We start from the raw sequence: 22,260 nt of genomic DNA, 5'->3' as shown, positions 1-22,260 counted from the left end.
GGCGAGCTGGGTGGGTCCAGGCTGAGGAGAGGTGGCTTGGGGGGCGAGCTGGGTGGGTCCAGGCTGGGGAGAGGTGGCTTGGGAGGCGAGCTGGGTGGGACCCCTGGAAGGGCAGAAGCTGGGTGGAGGAGCCAAGGCAAAACCCAGGGGGATCTGGAAGAGGGGACAGGGCAGGGCTCTGTCCTTAGGTGGTAAGGGGGCCTCTTGCCTTTGGGGAGGGAGGGAAGGCCAGAAGCACCTACCAGGAGGGGCTGGAACCCTAGGAGGGGCTGGTGAACTCAACCGCCAGAGATGAGAAGCTGCAGTCCTAGAAACTGTCAAGGTCTCACATGGCCAAGGGCTTATCTTGGCCAAAGCCCCCACCATCTATTGATCGATGGATCAACAAACAACAAATGCCTCCAGGAGAAAGAGGAACACTGATCACTGCTCAGACACGATGTGGCCCTGCACAGAGCGAAGATCCATCAAAAAGGGAATTTCCTATGGTCAGTGGGCGATAGTAAGACAGTGAGGTTAAATCCTACAAAAATAATGAGATAATGTGAGAGGGCAGAAAAACTGAATTAACTTTGTGTTAAGACCATTGAAGCTGATGACTGAAAGTCAAATTTTTTCAGGATGACTTTTGCTGAAAGACCCCCTAAGAGCCCAGAGAGCCCCCTCTGCACCCTTGCTGAAGCCGTCCCCTCCTCCTGGGTTCTACCCTCCCTGCTCTGGTGCCTACAGAGCACCTGGAGCTTGTGCTTCAGTACTGTGGGCAGCACTGATCCTTTCAGCTGGAGCCATTCATTCACTCATACACTCAACAAGTGTTTACTGAGCATCTGTCATGTGCCCAGCACTGGATACAGCAACTGGCTGTCCCCTTGGAGCATGGATTCTAGAGGATACCTGGCGACCTGCCCAAGGTCTTGTCCTATACAAGGGCAGGCACAGTTCGGCTGGCTCAGGAGCGCAGGGCAGCCATGCAGAGAGATGCCCTCGAGTATGCATTTGGGGGCAGTTGGTTCCAGAGCTCCCAGTAAATAGCTTTTCAGGGCCTCAAGCGTCAGTGACTCATCATCTCTCTTCCCCTCTTCCCAGTGGGCCTGGGGGTTGCTCATGGGTTTGGAGATCCTTCCCAGGACAAGTGCCCGGGGGCACTGTGGGGGCACCTCTACTCCACCACGAGTAAGGCCATGTCCTTCCGGATAACTGACCTAGTCCCAGGAGCAGGATTACACACTCACTGTCCTTCTGCCACTGCCCATGCCAGGAGGGATTCAGGGCCAGCCCCAGGTGCAGCTCAGCAGGGCAGGGGCCTGGCTCTGTGATGAACGCACGCAGGGGGAGGCCATGCCAGGTGTGCAGGTGCAGTCTGTCTGCGGGTGGGGATACAGCGGGCTCCTTATCAGGAGTGTGGGACCTTCTGAGGTTGGGCTTCTCTCCTGTTAAAACATTTGTCATGGTTTTTTTTTTTTTTTTGAGACAGGGTCTTGTTCTTGTCACCCAGACTGGAGTCCAATAGTGCGATCATAGCTCACTGTAACCTCAAACTCCTCGGCTCAGGCAATACTTCCACTTCAGCTTCCCAAATAGTTGGGACTACAGGTGCATGCCACCATACCCAGCTAAATGTTTAAGTTTTTTGTAGAGATGGGGTCTTGCCATGTTGCCCAGGCTGGTCTTAAACTCCTGGCTTCAAGTGATCCTCCCACCTCAGTCTCCCAAAGTGCTGGTATGACAGGTGTGAGACATCATGCCTGGCTTCTCTCTCTCTCTTTTTTTTTTTTCTGAGACAGAGTTTTGCTCTTGTTGCCCAGGCTGGCGTGCAATGGCTCGATCTCAGCTTACTGCAATCTCCACCTCCCGAGTCCAAGTGATTCTCCTGCCTCAGCCTCCCAAGTAGCTGGGATTATAAGCGCCTGCCACCACGCCTGGCTATTTTTTTTTTTATTTTTTATTTTTGTATTTTTAGTAGAGATGAGTTTCACCATGGTGGCCAGGCTGATCTTGAACTCCTGATCTCAGGTGATCCACTCACCTCGGCCTCCCAAAGTGCTGGGATTACAGGCGTGAGCCACCGTGCCCGGCCAGCTTCTCTCCTTCTTACTGACCTGGGAAGAGGCTATGGAACCCCCAGCTTCCACGTGGGCCCCAACTGCCACCTGCCACAGGGGAGGGGCTGGACTCCCAGAAGGCTGGAGCCTGATGAGCTGGGGGTTGTGGGGACAGTAACCTGTGCCCCTTGTCTCTTTTGGGCTATGAGAACCAGCTCTTGTTGGGATGGAGTGTTCGCCTTCCTGGAATTCTCCTGCCTCCCCAGGCCTCCCTGGTGGGGCTTGAACATTTGTTTTTGGCAGCTCCTCATGTGGAAGCTCTGGTTTCTGTTTGGCAGCTGCAGGGGTTCCGGGGATGGCGGCTGGGAACCCTGATGAGCCCACGCCTGACTTTCCCAGGGAGGACAAGCTGTCTTGGCTCGGGTGGGAGCACCTGTGTAAATCAGAAGAGACGGGCTGACGGGGAGGCGGCAGGTAGCTGAGGTGACCTGAGCCACCTTGGGTAAAGCCAGATGTGATGTCAGCATACTGTCTCTCAGTTGGTGAGGCAGGGGGTGGTCCATGCCTGCCTGGTCTCTGGCCCAGGCCATGTCCCCAGGACCCTCCACCTGGGAGAGAAGAGTGAGTCGCAGAGAAGAGACCTGTCTGCCCTAGGCTGGCACTTGGGCCTGGGGGCTTCCACATGGTGTGAGGGTCTGGGGAAGCTTTCTGGAGGAGGAACAGGCTAAACACAGGTCTAGATAGGAGTGGCGTGAGGGGCCCTGTGAGCAGGTGCAGTGCTGTGGCGCACAGGTGGCCTGAGCAACAGGTGAGGGGCTTAGTGAGAAAGGAGGACCCCTGAAGGGCTCCAATCAGGGGAGGGCCTGGCCAGTGGTGCGTTAGGAGGATTGCTCTGACCACGGAGGCTGGAGGAAATGAGGAGGCAGCACGCCACTCAGCGAACCCTGAGGGGTGGGAGGGAGAACTGAGACCACAGAGGCTGGCCAGGCCTGGAGGAGGGCCTGGCTGCAGGAGGCCCTGGGGAGGAAGCCTGGTGGGCTGGATGATCTCATGGGAGGCTCAGGGCTCTTTAGCGCCAGGCACAGTTGGGCACGAGTGAGGGTACCTCCTCTGATCTGGGACCAGCTGCTCATTTTCCAAATGGGGAAATAGGCTCAGCGGTGAGGGAAGCAGGAGCTGAACTGAGCCGAAGCCAGGCCCCTCTGTCCTCACACCGGACATGCACCTGCCAAGTACCCAAATGGCCAGACCTGGGACTCAGCCCTGAGAGTGGAGCAGTGAATATGGGGTTGAGGACAAGGCTCTGGGGCTGAGGACCCTGCTGTCACTCAACTGCCTGGTGTCCACCCGCTGACCCACTGGGTAAGCATGGGAAAGTTATTTCACATTTCTGAACCAAAGTTTCCTCCCCTGTAAACGGAGGTCATGAACGTACTCACTTCAGAGTTGTAAGAATTAAATGGGTCAACACATGGAACATGCTAGAAGAGTGTCTGGAAGGTAATAAGCTCAGTAAGTCCCCCAGCGCCACTGCCGACGGGTTGCTCAAGTTACACACTGCACAACTCCAGGGGGTGCCATTCAGCTCGCCCACATCCTAGGTTTCCTTCGTTATCATGACAATTTTCTGGTAGGTGGCAAGCAAGGGTCCTAGAAAAGGGTACCTTTTTACATTTCATACACAGTTGCTAAATCGGTCAGCGGCGGGGGTGTTCTAAAGTCACTCAGTTGAGTGGGGGAGACAGACGTGAAAATAGACCATCAAGATGCTGGCTGGTGGGGAGGATGAGTGAAGGCTGTGCTGCGCTGGGGTGAGCTGAGGAGAGGCTTACTCTTCCACGCTGAGGCTGGGGCCTCTGAATTCTGACCAGAAAACTGGGATGTCACAGACACCCTGGGCCTCACAGGTCTCTCCTGAGGAGACCTGGCTCCCAGGCCCTCTGACCGGCCCAGCAATTTGAGCGGGGCCAGGCCGTGAGGCTGTGGCTTCAGTTCCCAGAGGCTGAAGTCCCCTTTCCTCTGTGTCAGCATGTCAGTGTGAGTTCCTCCGCCTCTGCACTCAGTTCCGCTGTGGGAGAGGCAGGCGGACACAAACTCAACAACCTGAAGGCCTCTCAGCAGCGGCGGCCCCTGAATGGCTCATCATTCACCTCCCATGATGGCAAACGGGACGGCCCCTCATGGACGGCCACCTCCCCTGCCCCTCCAGGCTGCTTCAGCCCAGGAGAACGGAACCTCGTGCCTCTGAGCAGAGGAGCCACGGCCAGTGTCAAGGGGATGTGGGGCCTGTGCTGAGCACCTGGGAGGCGCTTCTGTGAGCCTTGTGGGGAGCCAGAATGAGGCTGCTTGCCCTCTAATCTACCGCCCCCTCTAATCAGCAATCGGCGAGGCCAGACCTTGTCACTCCGTCACCCCCAGACTCAGTAGCCTGTGCTGACGGGGGCATCTTCCCCACCCTGGTGTCCAGGGCTCAGGGGATTTTTCTCACCAGCCTCTGACGCTCAGGCAGGGCTTTGGCTCTGGTAGCACAGGCTGGGAGCTCTGGAAGATGCAGACCCCCATCCTGGAGCTGGCCTTGGTGGGGGAGGGTGGAACCCTTGAAGGGAGTGAGTAGGGTTGGGGAGGACGATGGGGAGGAGGGTAGAGGAAGGATGGGAAGAGGCGGATGAGTGGGCAGGAGGGGGAGGAGGGAGGAGGGCCAAGTGTGGACGGGGACACAGAAAGGGAGCTCACAGGCTGTTCTGGGTGCCGTGGAGCTTGAGGGGCCGAGATGCACAGCCAGCTGGCTCCACAAACCGCCCCATGGCTCAAGGCCCACTGGTCTCAGAGGCCAGCACCCCTAAGGGCTTCTGTTAGGCAGCTGAGAGACCAGGCCAAAATCCGCCTTCAGCCTTCTTGCTCCTGCTCCTGTCAGAGCCTCAGAAGCCTGGAAGGCTCAGCAAGGACACCCCGGTGACCAACCAGCCTTCTCAGGCGAGGCCAGTCCCCCAGTCCCGAGGCATAGCTCTCAATGCTCCGGGGGAGCACCGGGCCCAGGGGGTGAGGAGATGCCAGCCAGGACTCTCTCAGGGAGTCCCAACCTCCCTCCCAGAGAGGGCCAGTGAATTCTTCCTGCTCTGCTGGGCTCCTTCAAAGCTATCAGCACATGGTTAATCTTCCTTCCGTTCAGAAATGCAGAGTAATTTGCCCGAATGGGGATTTCTGCATATTTATACTAATGTCTGTGTTTAAAGCTTATGAGACAGGGAATTGCTGAGAGATGTCCATTAGCAATATATACAGACTGCAATTATTTCTTTATGGTGTGTGGTTTGACTGCAGAATACTTTATTTCAATAGAAGTAGTGGGCTTTGCCTACTGTGTTTTCTTATGTGCCAGGAGAAATCAATAAGAACAGTAAAGAAGTGAAAAGAGGCAAGAATAAAAGGACTGTGCCCTTTTAGGATTCTGAGAGCCCTGAATATGCGACACCGCAAACTGCTTTTGTCCTGAGAATCTAAATGCATGTGCCTGGGTTGGGGGAATTCAGTACATTTAAGGATGCTGCTGAAAACTTGCAAACCTTCCTCAGGAAGCTCTCAAATTTGTTCAGCCCAGGAAGAGCTGGCAGGGGTGCCTTGTCAGAGACAAGCAGGAAAAGGGAGTAAGGGTTGTCCTCAGAGGACCCCACTTCTGGCCTCTATTCCCCAAACCCCCATTTCCACCCTAGGACAGAAGCAAGTTTTCATCTGAAACAAAGTAAGCCCTAAGACTAGAGGTCCACAGACCAAAGATTTCTGGAATGTTCACGGAGGATGGTAGAAACCAGTTTTTAATTTTTTTTCCTGTTGGGGACGAGCGGAGGGGAAGGAAACAGGACTGTTCCAAACTGATGAAACACTATGCAGGTGGGGAGGGCCAAGTCCTTCTTAGGGAGTTTCAGTGTGGAAGATGCTCAGCCTGGGAGATGCCGGCCAGAAAGCCTGGGAAATTCCTCCCCTCTGCAAGCCCCACCCCGTGCTAATCCTGGGTCCACCTCACCTCCGCCCAGCTTCTCCTGGACTCACATGACTTTTCTATATTGGTTGCCCAGGAGCTTAAGGCAGATGAGTCTTAAGCGGGCATCGCAGACAGACCGGACACCTGTGCAGTCTGGAAGAACTCAACTGTCAGCCATGGGAAGGCGATCCCTCGGCCTAAAGTGTTCCAAAGAGGCAGAACTGTCCTAAGGGGCTTTCAGATAAGAATGGCCCCAGAAGTCGGGTGGAGGAACGCACATGGATGATGCAAACATGATATCTGACTCTGCGTGGCCGCAAGCTGCTGCTGACATTTCTCATGCCTGCTCCGGGGAGCTGCAGTGCCTCACAGCCCTTCCCCTTCGCCTTCCCTCACATCCTTCGGTCCTACCAGTTGGTCCTCTGCTCCAGGGCCTCTGCTCTGCTGGAACATCTGGGCAGCATCACTGGAGCACAGCCCACCTCCTCCGGGCCAGCATCTCCCATCGCGTGGCCTCCTCAAAGCCGGCTTTCATCTGCCGGTGACGGTCCCCTTGGCGGGTAGGCACTATTCTTTTCCGGCCCCAAAATAGTTCCCTGAAGTCGACGCTGACTTCTCACTGCCTTCTTGCACAGAAATCTCTTCCAAGAGGCGCTGGGGTCCAGAAGAAGGACAGATGGTCCCTTTCTTTTTATAACACGGCCAGTCTTTTGAAGTGAAGAGCTATAAACACAAGTTTTGTCTTCAGCAGATGTTCTGTGGGCACAACAAGTGCCACTTTGTGCTCTTAAGCAACTGCGAGCGGTGGTAACCGGGAGGAGTCTGAGACTGGGCAGAGCTTTGGTGCATCTTTGGGGGTCTAGGGGCTGTCGCATGACGATTCCTGTTCAGGCTGCAGTCAGATCTCACGTCTCTGCTCAGGCAGTTCCAGGTCTGCACACTTCCTGGAAACCATGTCTGCTTACCCTACTGGAGCCCGGGGACCGCCCCACACCAGTTCTGCCTGTGCAGTGGCCATTTCTGAAGTGCTGGCAGTCTAGCTGTACTCTTGTGCAGCTCTGCTAGCTGATCCTGAGGTAGGGGCTAAAGGCTGAGGGCTGGGTGGATGCTCTTCCAGAGGCCCACGGACCATTGGTATCACTTTCTTCCTGGAGCTATTTATGCCGATTTGGGGACCTTGCTAAGAACAAGAATGGCTGGCCAGGAAAGACATCTGTGGAGCTCCCAAGGAGCCGTAGGCCGTGCTAGATGTCGGCGGGAAGCCAGTTCCTAGAGCTCTGTGCTGGTGGCTCCTCAGTCATCAGTGACAGGAACACTAAATGGATGTTCTGCTGTCTGGTAGATTTCAAGAATTTAATTCATTTTAAAGGGCATAAGCTCAATTAATAGGCCTCATCAACTTCAAAGATGTATCATCTTTGCACGGAATTGGCTCCTTCACAGGATGACTGGCTCCATTAACTTTCTTGCATTGGCGATGCTCTGATTAAGGCGTGGGAGACGGAGCAACAGCAAGGACTCCCCAGGGCCGCTGGACTCCCAAGCTCTAGTGGCTTTGGCGGTGGCCAGTGCTCTGTCTGCAGCTTCCTCAAATGGCCCAATACCCCCTGTGCTACTTTGGGAATTCCATCTACCTACCCACCCATCCATCCATCCAACCATCCCAACAACAGTTTTGGAGATGAGGAAAGAGCCCAAGAATCGCCAGCTTATACAGAGGAACATCAGCCACGAGACTGTAGGAGACGTGAAACAGCCACTTGTGGGACTTGCCCGTCCTTAGCCCAGACACGCCTGGTGACCACACAGGCTACAACAGTAAGCCTCAAGGTGTGGTGAGGTGGATAGGGTATGGGCACTGGAGGCAGGCAGTCTTCAGACTGACCCACGTTACCAGCTATACCTGGGCAGGGTCTTAAGCCAGGCCTTGGTTTTGCATCCATGACTCTGCCTCACAGGGCAGAAGCAAGGAATACATAAATACGGGGTGAATATACAATTAATATAAAGTGGTAGGCACCTACAAAACATCCACCCCCACCTCTGTTCCCTTCCAGCTCTGCCCACCAGCTTCCCTGGAATGGCACTCCCGACCCCAGCGTGAGACCAACATCAGGGTTCCTCAGGCGGCATCACTTCAAATCCTCAGGCGGCATCACTACTACAAAGACCCAGGGGGAGGCCACGTGTCCACATCTCTGCTTTCTGGGATCAGTGCCATCAACTAGGAATCTTGAAGGTAATGAATATCTCCATATAAAAGAAAGACTGAAAACATAGAAGTTATTTTTGGATCAATCAGAATTTCTGAAACCTGTCTGTTCACATGAGCAGATGGATCAGGAGCCTTCAGAATCACCATGGCAATTCCTAAACTGAGGGGTGTGTGAGGTCTGCAGCAACAGGTTCTATTTGGGGTTTGAAAAGAAAGCAAGGCAAGCCGGGGATGCTAACTGGGCCAGGGCCTGGCTCTTGAAGGTGCTCTGGCCTCCACTGGAGAAACATGGCTGACTAGGTGTTCGGGCTCCCAGGAAGGAGCTGGGTGATTTAGTTTTTTTTAAATTTATTTTTTGAGATAGAGTCTCACTCTGTCACCCAGGCCAGAGTGCAGTGGTGCAATCTTGGCTCACTGCAACCTCTACCTCCTGGGTTCAAGCGATCCTCGTGTCTCAGCCTCCCAGGTAGCTGGGATTACAGGAACCCGTCACCATACCCGGCTAATTTTTGTATTTTTAGTAGAGATGGGGTTTTGCCATGTTGGCCACGCTGGTCTTGAACTCCTGACCTCAAGCAATCCACCCACCTCAGCCTCCCAAAGTGCGGGGATTACAGGTTGCAAACCACCGCACCCAGCCGAAGCTGGGCAATTTAACCAGGATATAAGGGCCGTTTTTGGAAACCACTGTCGCCACAAAAACCACTCATCTGATATTTATAGAAACCTGGAGGGTGGGAATCCGCTCAGGAGAGTTCGCCAAGCAGGAATTCCAGAGAAGCCCCTGACCATGGGAAGTGATGGGGTGGGGGCTCCCATATTCTCGAGTGAGAGTTTGCCCTTGTCACCTTTTCCTCTCCTTTTGGGACGATGTCTCCTCCCTCATCAAATCATCCTCTGCGGCCCTGGCTGACCTTGCCCATGTGGCGTCATGTGTGACTTGGCCCCTGTGAGTCGTGCGTGACTTGTCCCTGCTCTTCCTCCCATTCATTCCTTGTGGAGCTGCCAGTGAGTACAGAGGGCTCCTGGTGGGATGTGCTGCTCTGATCCCAGTGGCTGGCAGCATGCACCACATGGGCAAGCTTGGAGAGGCTCAAGAGCTGGCCCAGTGCGGCCCATGCAGATGCGGGGCTTGTCCCTGTGGAGTTCTCGGTCTGTGGGAGGAGAGAAGGGGTCTCAGATGGACAACTCCTAGCAGCAAATGAAGCAATTCCACAGGGCACCATGGCATAGGAGTGGTTTCACAGGGAGCTTTCCAGTGACAGATTCTGGGGGAAATGTGATAGCTAGGTGATACCTCTGAGCCTCAGTTTCCCCACCTGTAAAGTGAGGTTTTCCTGGATGACTGTAGGTAGCATCCTACTCTGACATGCACTATGGTGGTGAAGGAGGGAGGTAGAAGGGTTTGAAGCAGATGCGTTGCTGCTCAGGAGTAAACTCCCATCAGCAGAGAGCAAGGTGGTGAGTTGCTTCAGCATGCACAGCTGGGGCATGGGAGTAGGGTAGGTGGGCTGAGACACACCTACCTCCTAGACTTCAAAAGGAAATAATTCAAAATAATTAAAAAATTCAGAGGGAAAGTTCGCTTGCTCCTAAGTTAGGGGCAAAAAGCTGCTGGAATGAAGGTGGGGCTGGGGGTGTCTCGATCCTGATAAAAAGGAGGAGGTGGGGACACCGAAGAAACCAGCAGAGTGGACAGCAGGACTCTGGAGAGAATTTTTTCTCTTTTCACTTCATTTGGAAGTTTAAGTGTATATTTGTATATCTCTGTGTGTATAAATGTGTGTTTTAACCAAATAAGCCACAATTATTAGAGAAGAGTTAGAATATCTGCAGTGTGATGCTCAAGGCCAAGGAGGTGACAGTCCCTCTCCCTGGGCCACCTCAACTGTCACCTGGTATCCCTTTAAGAGGCACTTGACAGGCTGGAGCATGACCAGGGAGGACATGCACGTGGTAAACGGGTCCTTTGCAGGAGGGGCAGCTGAGGCCACTGGAGATTTTTGGTCTGGAGAGAAGGAAATTCTGCCATCCTCCCAAAGCTGAAGGGCTGTCATGTAGAACAGGGACCAGCTTTGCTCTGGATGGCTCCAGAGGGCAGGGCCATGGAGTGACAGGAAGAGACAGCTCTTAACCATTTAACAGGACAGACTGTCTAGCAATTGGTGGCTCCTGCTGAGTTCCCAGTGGTGACGGTAGATTCCCTCCCAGCATGAAAGTTCTATGGAAAAACAATTAACCCCAAGTATGGATGATTTTAATCATGGGAAATACATTCAATGCTTAGTTAACAAAGCAGAGGGAGCAGCCTGTAGCTAAACCAGGATAAAAATGGCAAAAGCGCACTTACGAAAAGGTTCAAGCGAACCACTGAAAACACCCACAGGTAGAAGCCAGACACTGTAACTACATGGGAACTGTGCCTTGTGAGGGGCTACCCTTTCCATCCACCAGCTAGACAGACTCGTAGACTGTTATGGACTGAAACATGTACCCTCCCACCCCAAATTCCTATGTCAAAGCCCTAATCCCCAGTGTGACTGTATCTGGAGAAAGAGCCTTTAAAGAGGAAATTAAGGTTAAATGAGGTCATAGGGTGGGTCCCTACCCAGTCATACTGGTGTCCTTCTAAGACCAGGAAGAGACACCAGGAGTGCTCATGCACAGAGGAAAGGCCATGTGAGGATACAGCAAGAAGGCGGCTGTTTGCAAGCCAAGAATCGAGGCCTCACCAGAAGCCAACCCTGCCCGCGCCTTCATGTTGGACTTCCAGCCTGCAGAACTGTGAGAAACTACATTTCTGTTGTTTAAGCCACCCGATTTGTGGCATTTTGTGATGGCAGCACAAAATGAAAAGTTAGAATATCTGCAGTATGATGCTTAAGACCAAGGAGGTGATAGTCCCTCTCCCTAGGCCACCTAGCCTGTCCCCTCGTGTCCCTTTAAAAGGCACTTGACAGGCTGGAGCATGACCAGGGAAGACACACCTTAGCAGACTAAGATGTAGCCATGATGTTGGTTTTGCTGATGTTGGTGAAAACGAATACACACTGGCATCGTGTGTAGCCCTGGGTCTAGGGCATTAAGCAATGACACTGAGAGGTCATTTGGAGGAGGGGAAGGCAAGGTAGTGAGAGGCCTGTGGGCAGAACCAGACTGTTCACAGTGCTGTGCTTAGTCATCCAAGAGGCTGCCAGGACACTGTAAAAGGAAGGAGCATTTGCCTTGTGGTGTACTGAAAACACTTGGGCTTCCCTTGAACACAGACATAATACAAATGGTTTAAAAATATAAACATATATTCTTTTCCAAAGAAGAGAGTTACACGAAGAAAACAGGCAATGACAACGATTTCAATGGATGGCGACCTTTCGGCCATTTTTTCTTCAAGCAATTTACACAATGTTTTGTGCTCCTAAAATACTCTGCTTGTATTATTTTTACCCCTTATATTTCTAGAATAGTGAGTGTTCTCCTGAATGGAATGTAATTTCAACCAGATCATTTCTCATTGAACCAGTTTTGTGCCATGTTTTCTCTACTTTTGTTTCCTATTTGGGGTGCCATCATGTCCTTCCCTCCCCATCACATGGGGACAAGCAGCACACATCCCATGCCGTGGCCCGGCTCACCTTCTCACAAAACTCCTCCCAACCTTTAGAAAACTCTAGGGCTCAGTCTAGCATGGCATGCTTTTCCTGGCACAGACAGCAGATGCCAGATATTTAAATACTGGTTAGGCAACGGGAAACTCGCCATTAAACCCCTGTCATGACAGGAGAGAGCGGGGTGCACAGAGAACTTCCTGCCCATGGATGTGCACCTGATTTCCCTGTTGGGAATGGCCCCCAGTGTTTTCCACACAGCTCAAAGTCCCTGAGGATCAAGGAGGTCTTCACCTTGCAAGACCAGGATGGCCTCGGAGACGATGGACTCTTGTGCAAGATCTTGGGTTGTTTCCCCAGCAAACACTGACTGATGAGGCTAAGAAGTCAGCGACGTAGCCCGAGCAGGCTCCCTGGGCTTGGTGTGCCAAGCATTCAGAGAAAGGGATGGCTTGGGCCTTTGTGCTTAACTCACTAGCTGACCCTGTCTCAAATCAGGGCAGGCCCTACAAACTGTGTGCACACATGTGTGTGTGTGACTCTATGATAGATGGATCTATTGGAAAATCATAATTCTGTGTCTCTGGCACTTCCCTCAAGCATTCTTTCCTAAGATCTGGCATTTGTAGAACCACTCACTGTCCCCTTAACTTTCCTGCAGGCTCTGTCTCACCTGACCCCTCTTTTCTCCAGCCCCTGAGCCCTTATTGCTGGCACCTCCTGGTCTCCCCAGCTCCCCCAGGGCAGACTCTTACCTCTCTCCCAGGGCCTGGCATGGCCACAGGCCTCATGTGCACAGGAGCCCAGACTGCATGGGGCATGCAGCTGGCACCCTGCCTGTTTCTTTTGCCTGGCTCAGGAGAGAAGCCACGCATGGGCTCTGTGCACAGGAGGTGCCTAAGACCACAACGTGATGGCTCAGTAAAAACTTGGTGGTGCAGCAGGGAGGGAGGGGACATGACTCAAGCCCCTGAGTGGCCTCTGCGTGTCATTGACCTGGAACCTCACGGGTTACCCTGCCGGTGTCTGCTGGGGCTTGCTGCTCCTGAGGGAAGACAGTGCCTAGGATCAGGGCAGCTGGCTTCCTGCCGCGGGTCAGCACCACCACCTGAAGCCCCCAGGAAGGGAATGTTCCCGCCCTTGGCTCCCGTCGGAAGAGCCCTCTCAGCCCCATGGGCAGCGTGACCTCTGGTCCTGTCGAACAACTGGGGCCAGAGCAGGGCTTCTGACCTTGAAGATACTCAGTAGAGATTTGGGGCTGAAAGGCCATATGCTCCCGCAGCCCCGTAGAGAGAGGGCCCCGGGTGCCTCGCTCTGCCTGTGCCCTGCTGAGCAGGCTGGGGCAGCCAGGGGTCACCTCCTGCTCCCAGGATGACACTGTTCCTGGGTGGCCCAGCGGCCTTTGCGGCATCTTTCCGCTTGCCTGGTTCACTCATAGTCAAATGATCTGTTAACAAAACTGTTAAGCCCTGGACAACCCTCCAATTACTGATGAACAAGCCCCATGAGGACAGAGCCCCGCGAGGAGGGGAGGCTTCCTGAGCAGGGCTGGGGCAGGTACAGCTCAGGCAAGGACGAAGAGCCTTGTGCAGATGGAGTTTTGAATTCCACAAGCTCTGAGACACACACTGCCTGCAGGAGGGTGTGTGTGTCAGGGGTTGGGGCTGGGAAGTCAGGGCAACGGTGGGATGGCGGTTTGGTTTCAGATCCATGTTGTGAGCCATTTAGTCAGACTTGGGAGATTATTTTGGACAACCTTGCTTTAAAAGCAGTGGTGGTCCTGAGCTTAGGGTGCTCCAGACCTGATTTCTTCTCCAGAAGTCTTTAGGATTTACAGTGGCGGTCATAACAATGGCTAATACTATTTGAGCCCTACTGTGTGCCAGGCACTGGGCTAAGACTTTACATACGTTATTAAATCCTCAAAGCACGTCTATGAGGATGGCACTAGTACCTCCAAGTTACAGATGTGCAAACTGAGGCTTAGAAACACCTGTTTTCTAGCAGAAGTTCATGGGGTTAGTGTGAAGTGGAGTTTGAATTCTACCCAAGCAGTCTGCTGCAGAATCTGGGCTCTCAACCACCATCCATGCTGCCAGCCACACCCTCCTAATCAACTCTCTCTGACTGCAGCTTTGGCTGTTTGGTCTGGAGGAGCCAGAGATTTCTTTTGGTCCCATCTATTGATGTGGCCATGGAGGACCTGGCCCCGGTGGTGTCCCTGGAACCCTGATTATCAAGCTGAATGCCACAGGACACTAAGAGCCCCTGGGTGGAGGTAGGAGGAGCTCTCCCAAGACAGATAGCTCCCGGAATTAGGGAGAAGCTCCTAGCAACAGGCTGCTTCCTTCTGGTTGCTATGGCCAGTGGAGGACTGTCAAACATTACAATGGGAGAAGGGGATTTTCCTCTGTTCACAGTGGATGCCCTGGGAGCTAGGTGCTTCAAATATCATGATATCTCCTGGGACTCATTAACCTGGGCCCCTAAAAGGCCATGGACACTGAAAGATGGCCCTGGTACCAGTAAAATAATCACAGTGAACAGTTTTATAGTGATTCCTGCATGCTAGGCAATATACTAAGCCTAGGAGTATGTAAAATAACTCAATCCTCACAACTGTAAGAAGTGGGTTCTATTCTTTTCCCCCTTTTACAGATGAGGAAACTGAGGCAGAGTTCCAGAGCCTGTATGGTTTGGGGCAGGATGTAGTGGAGGTGCTTGGGTACGGAAGGAAGTCTGAAATAGATGGACTTCTGTTCCCGGAGGCGTGGGTCAGGTGTAGGTGGGTGATGGGTTACAGAACAAGCTCTCCTACGGGCACTTTCCATCCCCGTATGCCTGGGGCCCTGAGCACTGACCTGCTTTCATGTGAAGGGAAGGGGGAAGGCACAGAACCCTGGTGGGTAATTCTCAGCCCAGTGCTTTGTGCTCACACTTGACCGAGGTACCACGCACGGCTAGACTGGAGAGCCAAGGCCTAGGGTGTTGCGGGGCAGCCTGTGAGCAGAATAGCAAAGGATGAAGTCGGGGCAAGCACCGAGTCAGCACTGGTCATCGTCCCCAGAGCAGCTGGGTTGTTGGACAGCGTGTGGCAGGGCCAGACTTGTATTTTGAAAAATCACTCTGGCTGCACCATAGAGCCAGACTGGAAGGAATGTACTGTGGGCTGGGAGGCCAGCGTGCAGGCCAGAGGTGACGGTGGCCTGATGGTGGGGTGGTGGGGGAACAGAAGAGCAGAGGAGAGATATGTAGAAACCTGAATTGAGTTTTCAGACTTAGTGCTAGAGGTGGACAAAGGGCTGGCCACAGACGACGCAGGCCTTGAGTTTGAACCCTGGATGAATTCATGTTGGCATTTCTGAGGCAGAGACACAGGAAGAATAGGTCTGCGGGAAGACAATTTCCGTCTGGATAGCATTCTGTGCCTCTGGCCTGAGTGTGGGCGAACAGCTTTATCATGCATTCCCAGCTTCCAGAATATTTATGGAGGCTGCGGAAGAACAATGTGCCCTGGACATGTCAGAGTGTGGGGTAAGGAGATCAGTGTCTGAGATCAGTGCCAGGCCTCATGCCTGGGGAGACCCATCCTGAGCCCTCCTGCCAGAAAAGGGATGCATCCAACCTCCCTTTTAGGGAAGGGGTCCCCATCCCTAAGTTAAATGGCTTGACCAAGGATTGCCAGCCCTGTGAACAAGCATGGGCTTCTTCCATCTCCTCTGCGCTGGGGAGGGCCTGGCCTTCTGCCCCTTCCCTAGCCTCCTTCTCTGCTGAACTCTCTAGACCCTGGGCCAGAGGCAACAGTCAGAGCTGCTTTTGGTGGTAAGCAGGCACAGTGCTATGTACGGTCATGTCCACGATCTCACTCAATCCACCCCGAGGCCCTATGAGGATGGTACTGTCACCCCCATTTTAAAGACAAGGAAAGAAATGATCAGAGAAGTGAGGAGGCTTGTCCCAGTCACACAGCTATTCCCTGTGCCTCAAAGTATTTTCATAAGATCTCGTCACTGTTACCCGTGAAGACAGGGGCGAATGTGGCAGCGAGGATGAACACCGTGCCATGGGGTGGAGGTCCAGTGCCAAAATGGGAAGGGAGGAGCCGGAGCACCAAAGGAAGGGGCTGAACCATCCCTCTCTTCCAGTATGGCTTCCCAGAAGGGAGGCCAAGCCTGTAGATGGATCCTCATGACCCCTCACCCTAGGCCTGCAAAATATAAAGTAAGAAGAGATACCTTTCCCTGCTCAGGTTGACACGGGCTTTGCTTTCTGGTCTAGAAGCAGGTGGGAGCAGGTGCAGCCTGGCTTTTCCCTCCAAGCCAGGCAGGTGAAGACACAATAGCCTTTCTGCAGCTCACCACTAGGCCTGGAGCCTGGTACTTTAAAAGGTCCCCATGCATCCTCTGAGCCACCAAAAACCGTTTGCCAAAGAAGGCAGGGGTAGAAATAGCTACATTCATAGCCTGTGCTATGTCATCAGGCACGCACAGCTGGGTTCACGGGGTCCCAGGCGTAGTAACACTGACTCCAGGTCTCACCCAGGCCTGAGCTTGGCCACACCTCTCCCCACGTGTTAGCTCAGCGGTTCCACTCCAACGACGAGACAAATGTCTTAGGTACTTCATAACAGGATTCAAATGGAACGAATTCTTTTTTCTTCCCTTATCACTTTGCACACATGAAATCTATTTTTAATTAGCTTTCAATATATCATCTAAAAAAAATCCTACAGCTTGCTCTCACCCCCAAATTGTTCTTAGAGAAAGAAAGATTTGTCTTGTACGTTTCTCAAGAAAATCTATATATGCTCAATGCATTTAAATAACACTCATTAAAGTGAACGGCACACAAGCGGGCTTCTCTAGTCACAGATGAGAGACAATCGCTTGACCTATTGCAAATCAAAAAGCATTTCCACACCACCTTTAGTTTTCAACTGGTTAAGTTTTAAATTAAAGTCCCAATGACCTTTTTGGAAAAGCAGACTAACAGGGCCCCAACTGAAATTTTAGCTCAGTCGATCGGAAGATAATTACAAGAAACAAAATGTGAAATTTTAAATCAGGGCACTAATGAAGTCTAAAAATACCAGTGGCCCATCCCTCTGGCTGGCAAGACCTGTTCTTCATGGAGGGGAATCTCCCCATAATTACTCAACCCTGGGAGAGGCCAGGTTGTCACGTCAAACAATAGCAGGGAAAATCGGGGACTTTAATGAGCTAGATCTCAAGGCGTTGCATGGTGGATCTTATTATAATGCTGGGCAAGGTTTCAAACAGAGAACAGGAGAAAAGGAAAGTTCTTTTCTTTTCCAAAGTGGAGTTCTGACTTGTGTTGACGCCATCACGCAGAGCCTCCTGTTCCCGCCTGGAGCCAGCTGTCTGTCATTTAGGAGTGTGAAATCAATTGGGCTTCAGAGATGTAAAATCCTAAGGGGCAAAATTAAAAGTGACCCAAATCCAAGCCCACGTGGTCCTGTTAGGAACATGACTCTCACATGGCAAGTTTCAAAGATTTAGTTTCAAAATTCGGGTTTCTTATTTTAAAAAATATGCAGTTGTTTGACATTAGGTCTGACAAATTATAGCTTCAGCAATAAAGGCTTTTAAGATTAGAAATGAAAAGAGATTTATTTATACATTAAAAAAAAAAAAGAAAAAAAAAACCCACCCAGGCTTGAGTTTCGAGGCATTTGTAGGCGCATGCATCACTCTTTCTTCCCCACAAATACAAGGGGATAAATCAACTGATGAGGCCGTAAATAGAGAAGCGAGTTACATGGAATTTCAAGGAAAGAGCCAGTGTGCTGGCAACCTCCGGAAATCAGGGTGATGGACGGGTCAGTTGTTGTCACTGACTGGTGGGTCTCGCTGGCTCACCAGAAGGCAGGGCTGCAGACACTTTCTAGGTCCACCCCATCCCTGGCCCTCACCTGGCCCTCAGTCTGCCCAGTGGGGCCTGGTAGAGGGAATATTAGCAGGGCCCCTATTTCTTGTCCCCTCTTGTCCATTGGCTCAGGACCACAGAGGATGGTTCACACCCTCAGGCCCCCGCACAGAGGTTACAGGAACAGCTCTGCAATGGTCATGACCCCGTAGGCACAGAAGTCCTACAAGGTCCTGTCCCTGCCACCTGTGTCTTTCTGATCTCATGGGCTCAGGGCTGACAATGTTTAGCTGCCTGCACCCAGCAGCTTCGGTGGGGTGGATCCCAGCTTGGTGCTGAGCCCCAAACTAGGGACTCCAGTCCTATCTCAGCTAGTTACCATTTTGCACAAAACAGCTCCTTTTCCTAGACGCATGCCTGGAACATGGCGAGCCAGCAAGATCTTGCATTAGCCCTAGAAGACCCCAGAGGGGTGATGTGGGGAGAGAATATGCCGCCTGGCGCCTTGGGATTTGGCATCGCCTTGGAAGCAGGATTCCCACTGCCCAGTTGTCAGAGTTGGTGACTCACGAACTTGAACTGGGAGTAAGTTTCTTTCTTTCTTTTTTTTTTTTTTAAGGGAGACAGAGCTTAACCAAAACAATTCAAACAAAAAATCAATGTAGTCATTTTTTAAAAAAGATCTTAAAGCAAGAGTTTACCAGAATTTAGAGATAATTTTCTATAATTTTGTCATTTAAAACTAGTGCTGATTTCCAAAACAAAGGCAGTCAGGGCTCAGTCAGATTGGGAATTAAACCCGACCGCGATCCAGACATGAGCTTTATTGTTGGGATGCTTGACAAGGCCTGAACATTGCTTAAAATGACAAAGGAAGAGACTTGGGAGAGAAGACAGGAGAGTGGCCAGTGGGGTTCCTTGCTCTGCTGAGAGGCAGAGTCCCCCAAAATGCTACCTCAAGGGGTTGTATGTGGGAAGGCTGGGAAGCCGTGCCCAGAGATGCGTACTTTCTAGGACTGTGTAGTCTCCTCTTTCAAAGGAGATGTAGATACCCCACTGGGGCACACTGCTTGCCGTGGACTCTCCTGCCCCCTCCTGCCAGGGAGCTGCCTGTACCTGGCAGTGGCCCAGCAGCCTTCCCCACTGCATCCAGCAGGAGCAGGGACTTGGCTTGTCTGGGGCGCTAAGGGCAAGGCAAACCTATAGCAGAGGAACCCAGCAAGCCTCATATGTGTGCCCTGGTCCTCCTGTCCCCTTCTGCCTTCCAGTCTGGACTGATCCCTCACACAGACATCAAGAACCCTAATCCTGAGACTGGGAACTCCAGCTAGGACCATGTCCAGCATGCATCCTTCCAGAGGCTCTGTTCTGAAGGCTTTACCTTCGAGTTCCCTGGAGTGAAACTCCTCTGAGGCTGGGGGAAGAGGGTTAACTGAAGGCTGAGGCTGGAGGCGCCCTTTCCCAAGGTCTCACAAAGTCACCCCTGGATCCTTGAAACGAAACATTCAAGTGCCTCAAGATGGTCTGGGAATGTCTCCTGGGCCTAACTAAATTGCCTTGGGCACTGCTCTCATCTGATGGCGTGACCGAGGGTGCTTTCCCTGGGAAGGACACAGTTCATGCTCTGAATGTCCTCGTGGGTGGAACATGGAGAAGGCCCCAAAAGGGACTGTTGTGTGGTGCCCTAAGAGTGGATGACTCTCACCCTTTTGCATCTTGGCCTGACCTTGGGGGTTGGAGCTGAGAACGGCCAGGGCTTGGGCTGGAGGGGGACAGGCTCTGGGCTTTGCAGGCTCTCCTTTCCTTCCTCTTCCCGGGCTCCCTCTTCTTACCCAGGCGCATTTCCCCACCTTCCTTGTCCCGCCCTCCACACTTTTCCCGTCCTTCCCCCATCTCAGGCCAGTTGTCTTGGGCAGGCAGAGGCTCCACTGCAGCCTCTGGGTTGGGGAGGCCAGTGAAGGAGCTGGCATGAAGCATGCTCCTGTCCCGGTGGTGTTGCAGTGACCGCGCAGGGAGGTGCAGACGCAGGCCTGTGGGCAGGCACGTGGCAGCAGGACTTACCTCTGGGGTGCCCTGGGTCGGTGAACTCATACTTCCCCACGCCAATGGTCCGCAGCATCTGCAGCCCGTGGGCCGAGTCAGTTGTGGGGGGCCCATTGGTGGCAGGGGCACCACTGGGGAGAGTGGCGGACGGCTGGGCTGGCGGCGGTGGAGGCAGCAGGGGCCCTGCCATGTGGCCATTGCCCACAGCGGTGGGTCCTGGGCGGGCCACCTGCCCCACACCGGGCAGTGTGGACACGGCCAGGGGCTGAGGGCTGGCATACAGGGCCTGGGCAGGCATGTTCACCACCACGCTGCTCAGTGGCTGAGAGGGCGGCTGAGGGAGCGAGTAGTGGCCTGGCATCAGCGGGAGTTGGGGCCCCACGTGGGGAGGCAGTGAGGGGGTCACCCCGATGACTGGGGCCTGGACGTTCACAGCCGGGCTGAAGGTGGGAGGCTGGGCCACTCCATAGGAGTGTGCGATCAGGGTGGGCTGGTTCCCGGCGGCCACCGTGGTCACCCATGGCCCTGTGCCTGCAAGGGAGATGGAAGAAACGTCATCTGCCGGTTACATATTCACTCAACAAACACCGACCACCCCAGGCCCTGCACTGGGTGCTGGGTCACAGAGGTGAATGAGACACCTGCGAACAGGAACTGACCGATTAGGAATCTGTGATTGTGGCAGCCCAGGATAAGTGTGCTGGGGGTCTATGAACAAACAGCCATTGGGGCTCAGAGGAGGAAGCAAGGCCTGCCTGGGAGAGGTGAGAGGCAGCAGAGCAGAGAGAAGGAAGCAGAGCCCTTTGAGACTTGGGTTCCACTCTCAGCTCTGCCACTTAGTAGTTAAGAACCTCAGGAGCAAGTTCTTTTTTATTTTATTTTTTGAGACAGAGTCTCGCTCTGTTGCCCAGGCTAGAGTGCAGTGGTGTGATCTCAGCTCACTGCAACCTCCGCCTTCTAGGTTCAAGCGATTCTCCTGCCTCAGCCTCCTGAGTAGCTGGGATTACAGGTGTGCACCAACATGCCTGGTTAATTTTTGTATTTTTAGTAGAGACGGGGTTTCTCCATGTTGGCCGGGCTGGTCTCGAACTCCTGAGCTCAGGTGATCTGCCCACCTCAGCTTCCCAAAGCGCTGGGACTACAGGTATGAGCCACCACGCCTGACCTCAGCAAGTTCTTATTTCCTCTGAGCCTCATTCTTCTCATCTGTTAAATGCAATTAGCAATACCTACCTCGAGGGACTACTGGGAAGAACTGAATGAGGAAGATGTATTCGGAAACAAAACAAAACAAAACTAGCAGAGCGTCTGGCAGGTGGTGAATGCTCCATAAATGCTGGGGTTTCTCCTCCCTTTCTGCAAGCTTGCCTCTGAGGGAGGCAGGGGAAGGGGATGGTGGAGACAGGGGTGTTCGCTGGGCCCTCAGGTGAGGGCACTGGAGCCCAGGCCGGGCATGGTCCTCACAGGAAGAGAGGCACCCGGGTAGGGGACGTGTGGAAAGGCTGGCCAGGCCTTGCTGGGGAGGGCGGACCTTGTGTTAGGCAATATAGTCACGGCCAGCCCTGGGGGAAACAAGAGAACCCCACTTTAGTCCTTAAGAAAACTTTGGCTGAACAAGGTGGGGTCCAGATACACCTCTTGAGAGCTGACACAGAGGCGAGGTCAGCTGTGCCAGGCGGGGTGACCTAAGGGGGCTTGTGAGGGAAACCGGGAGACACCATGACAGGGAAGGCCAGTCTGGGCTGCCTCTGACTGAATGAGCCTGGGTCCAGGTCTCCATGGCCCAAATGCTACCTTGGCTTTCACAGCTGCTCTGGGGTGGCAGTGTAGACTGAGGATGGGGAGACAGAGGGAATGGGGGCAGAGGGCCACTCGGCACCACAAGCCCCACAGGATAGAATGTGGAGCTGGGAGCTCCCTCTCAGAAAGAAAATGGCGCTGACGTGGGGCAGGAGCTAAGATGGCGGGTCACTACCAGACCACCGTCCAAGGGAGAGCCAGCTGGTGGTGAGGAGCGAGGCTCAGAGTCACATAGACCATGGTACAAGGCCTGGGTCGCTCCTTCCCAGCCGAGGGACCGTAGGCCCAAGCTTTTCCCGAGCTAGTTCCGTAAGCATTGCGATGATGCACAGACCAGGACATGCAATACATGTGCAACACATATTTATGATTTTGATAATGAGAGAGGTCAGGGAGAACTGGAAGCCAAGAAACTTCAGTGAAGTCATGGCAAGATTCTAGAACAGGCTGCTGATGGGAACTGTCCCCAAGCCTGAAGAGGGCAGGTGGTGTCATTATGAGCCAGCCTGGGTGTCTTAGGCACAAGGCATGTCATCCCAAGCTCTGCTCTTTCCAGGATTAGCCAGAGAGCCTGGAAAAATGCATCACAACTTCAGAGCACAATGGGCGGGGCCCCAGGGGACTCTGTGGCAGAGACACAGAGACACAGTGCCATGGAGGTGATTTACTTATGATGTGGTGAATGGTCCA

General features: G+C 53.2%; 1 protein-coding gene across 1 annotated transcript in view; it reads right to left on the bottom strand.

The window, feature by feature from the left end:
- Positions 1-22,260, bottom strand: part of KLHL29 (kelch-like family member 29) — a 148,508-nt gene that overhangs the window by 46,479 nt on the left and 79,769 nt on the right. Inside the window, exon 3 of the mRNA XM_011950718.1 lies at positions 19,789-20,301. Coding sequence (XP_011806108.1) covers positions 19,789-20,301 — 513 coding nt within the window. The remainder of the gene's footprint in view (positions 1-19,788; positions 20,302-22,260) is intronic.

This window comes from Colobus angolensis, unplaced genomic scaffold (genome assembly GCF_000951035.1).
Source record: "Colobus angolensis palliatus isolate OR3802 unplaced genomic scaffold, Cang.pa_1.0 Scaffold109, whole genome shotgun sequence".
Taxonomy (NCBI): Eukaryota; Metazoa; Chordata; class Mammalia; order Primates; family Cercopithecidae; genus Colobus; species Colobus angolensis.
This window is presented reverse-complemented; position numbering and strand designations above follow the sequence as displayed.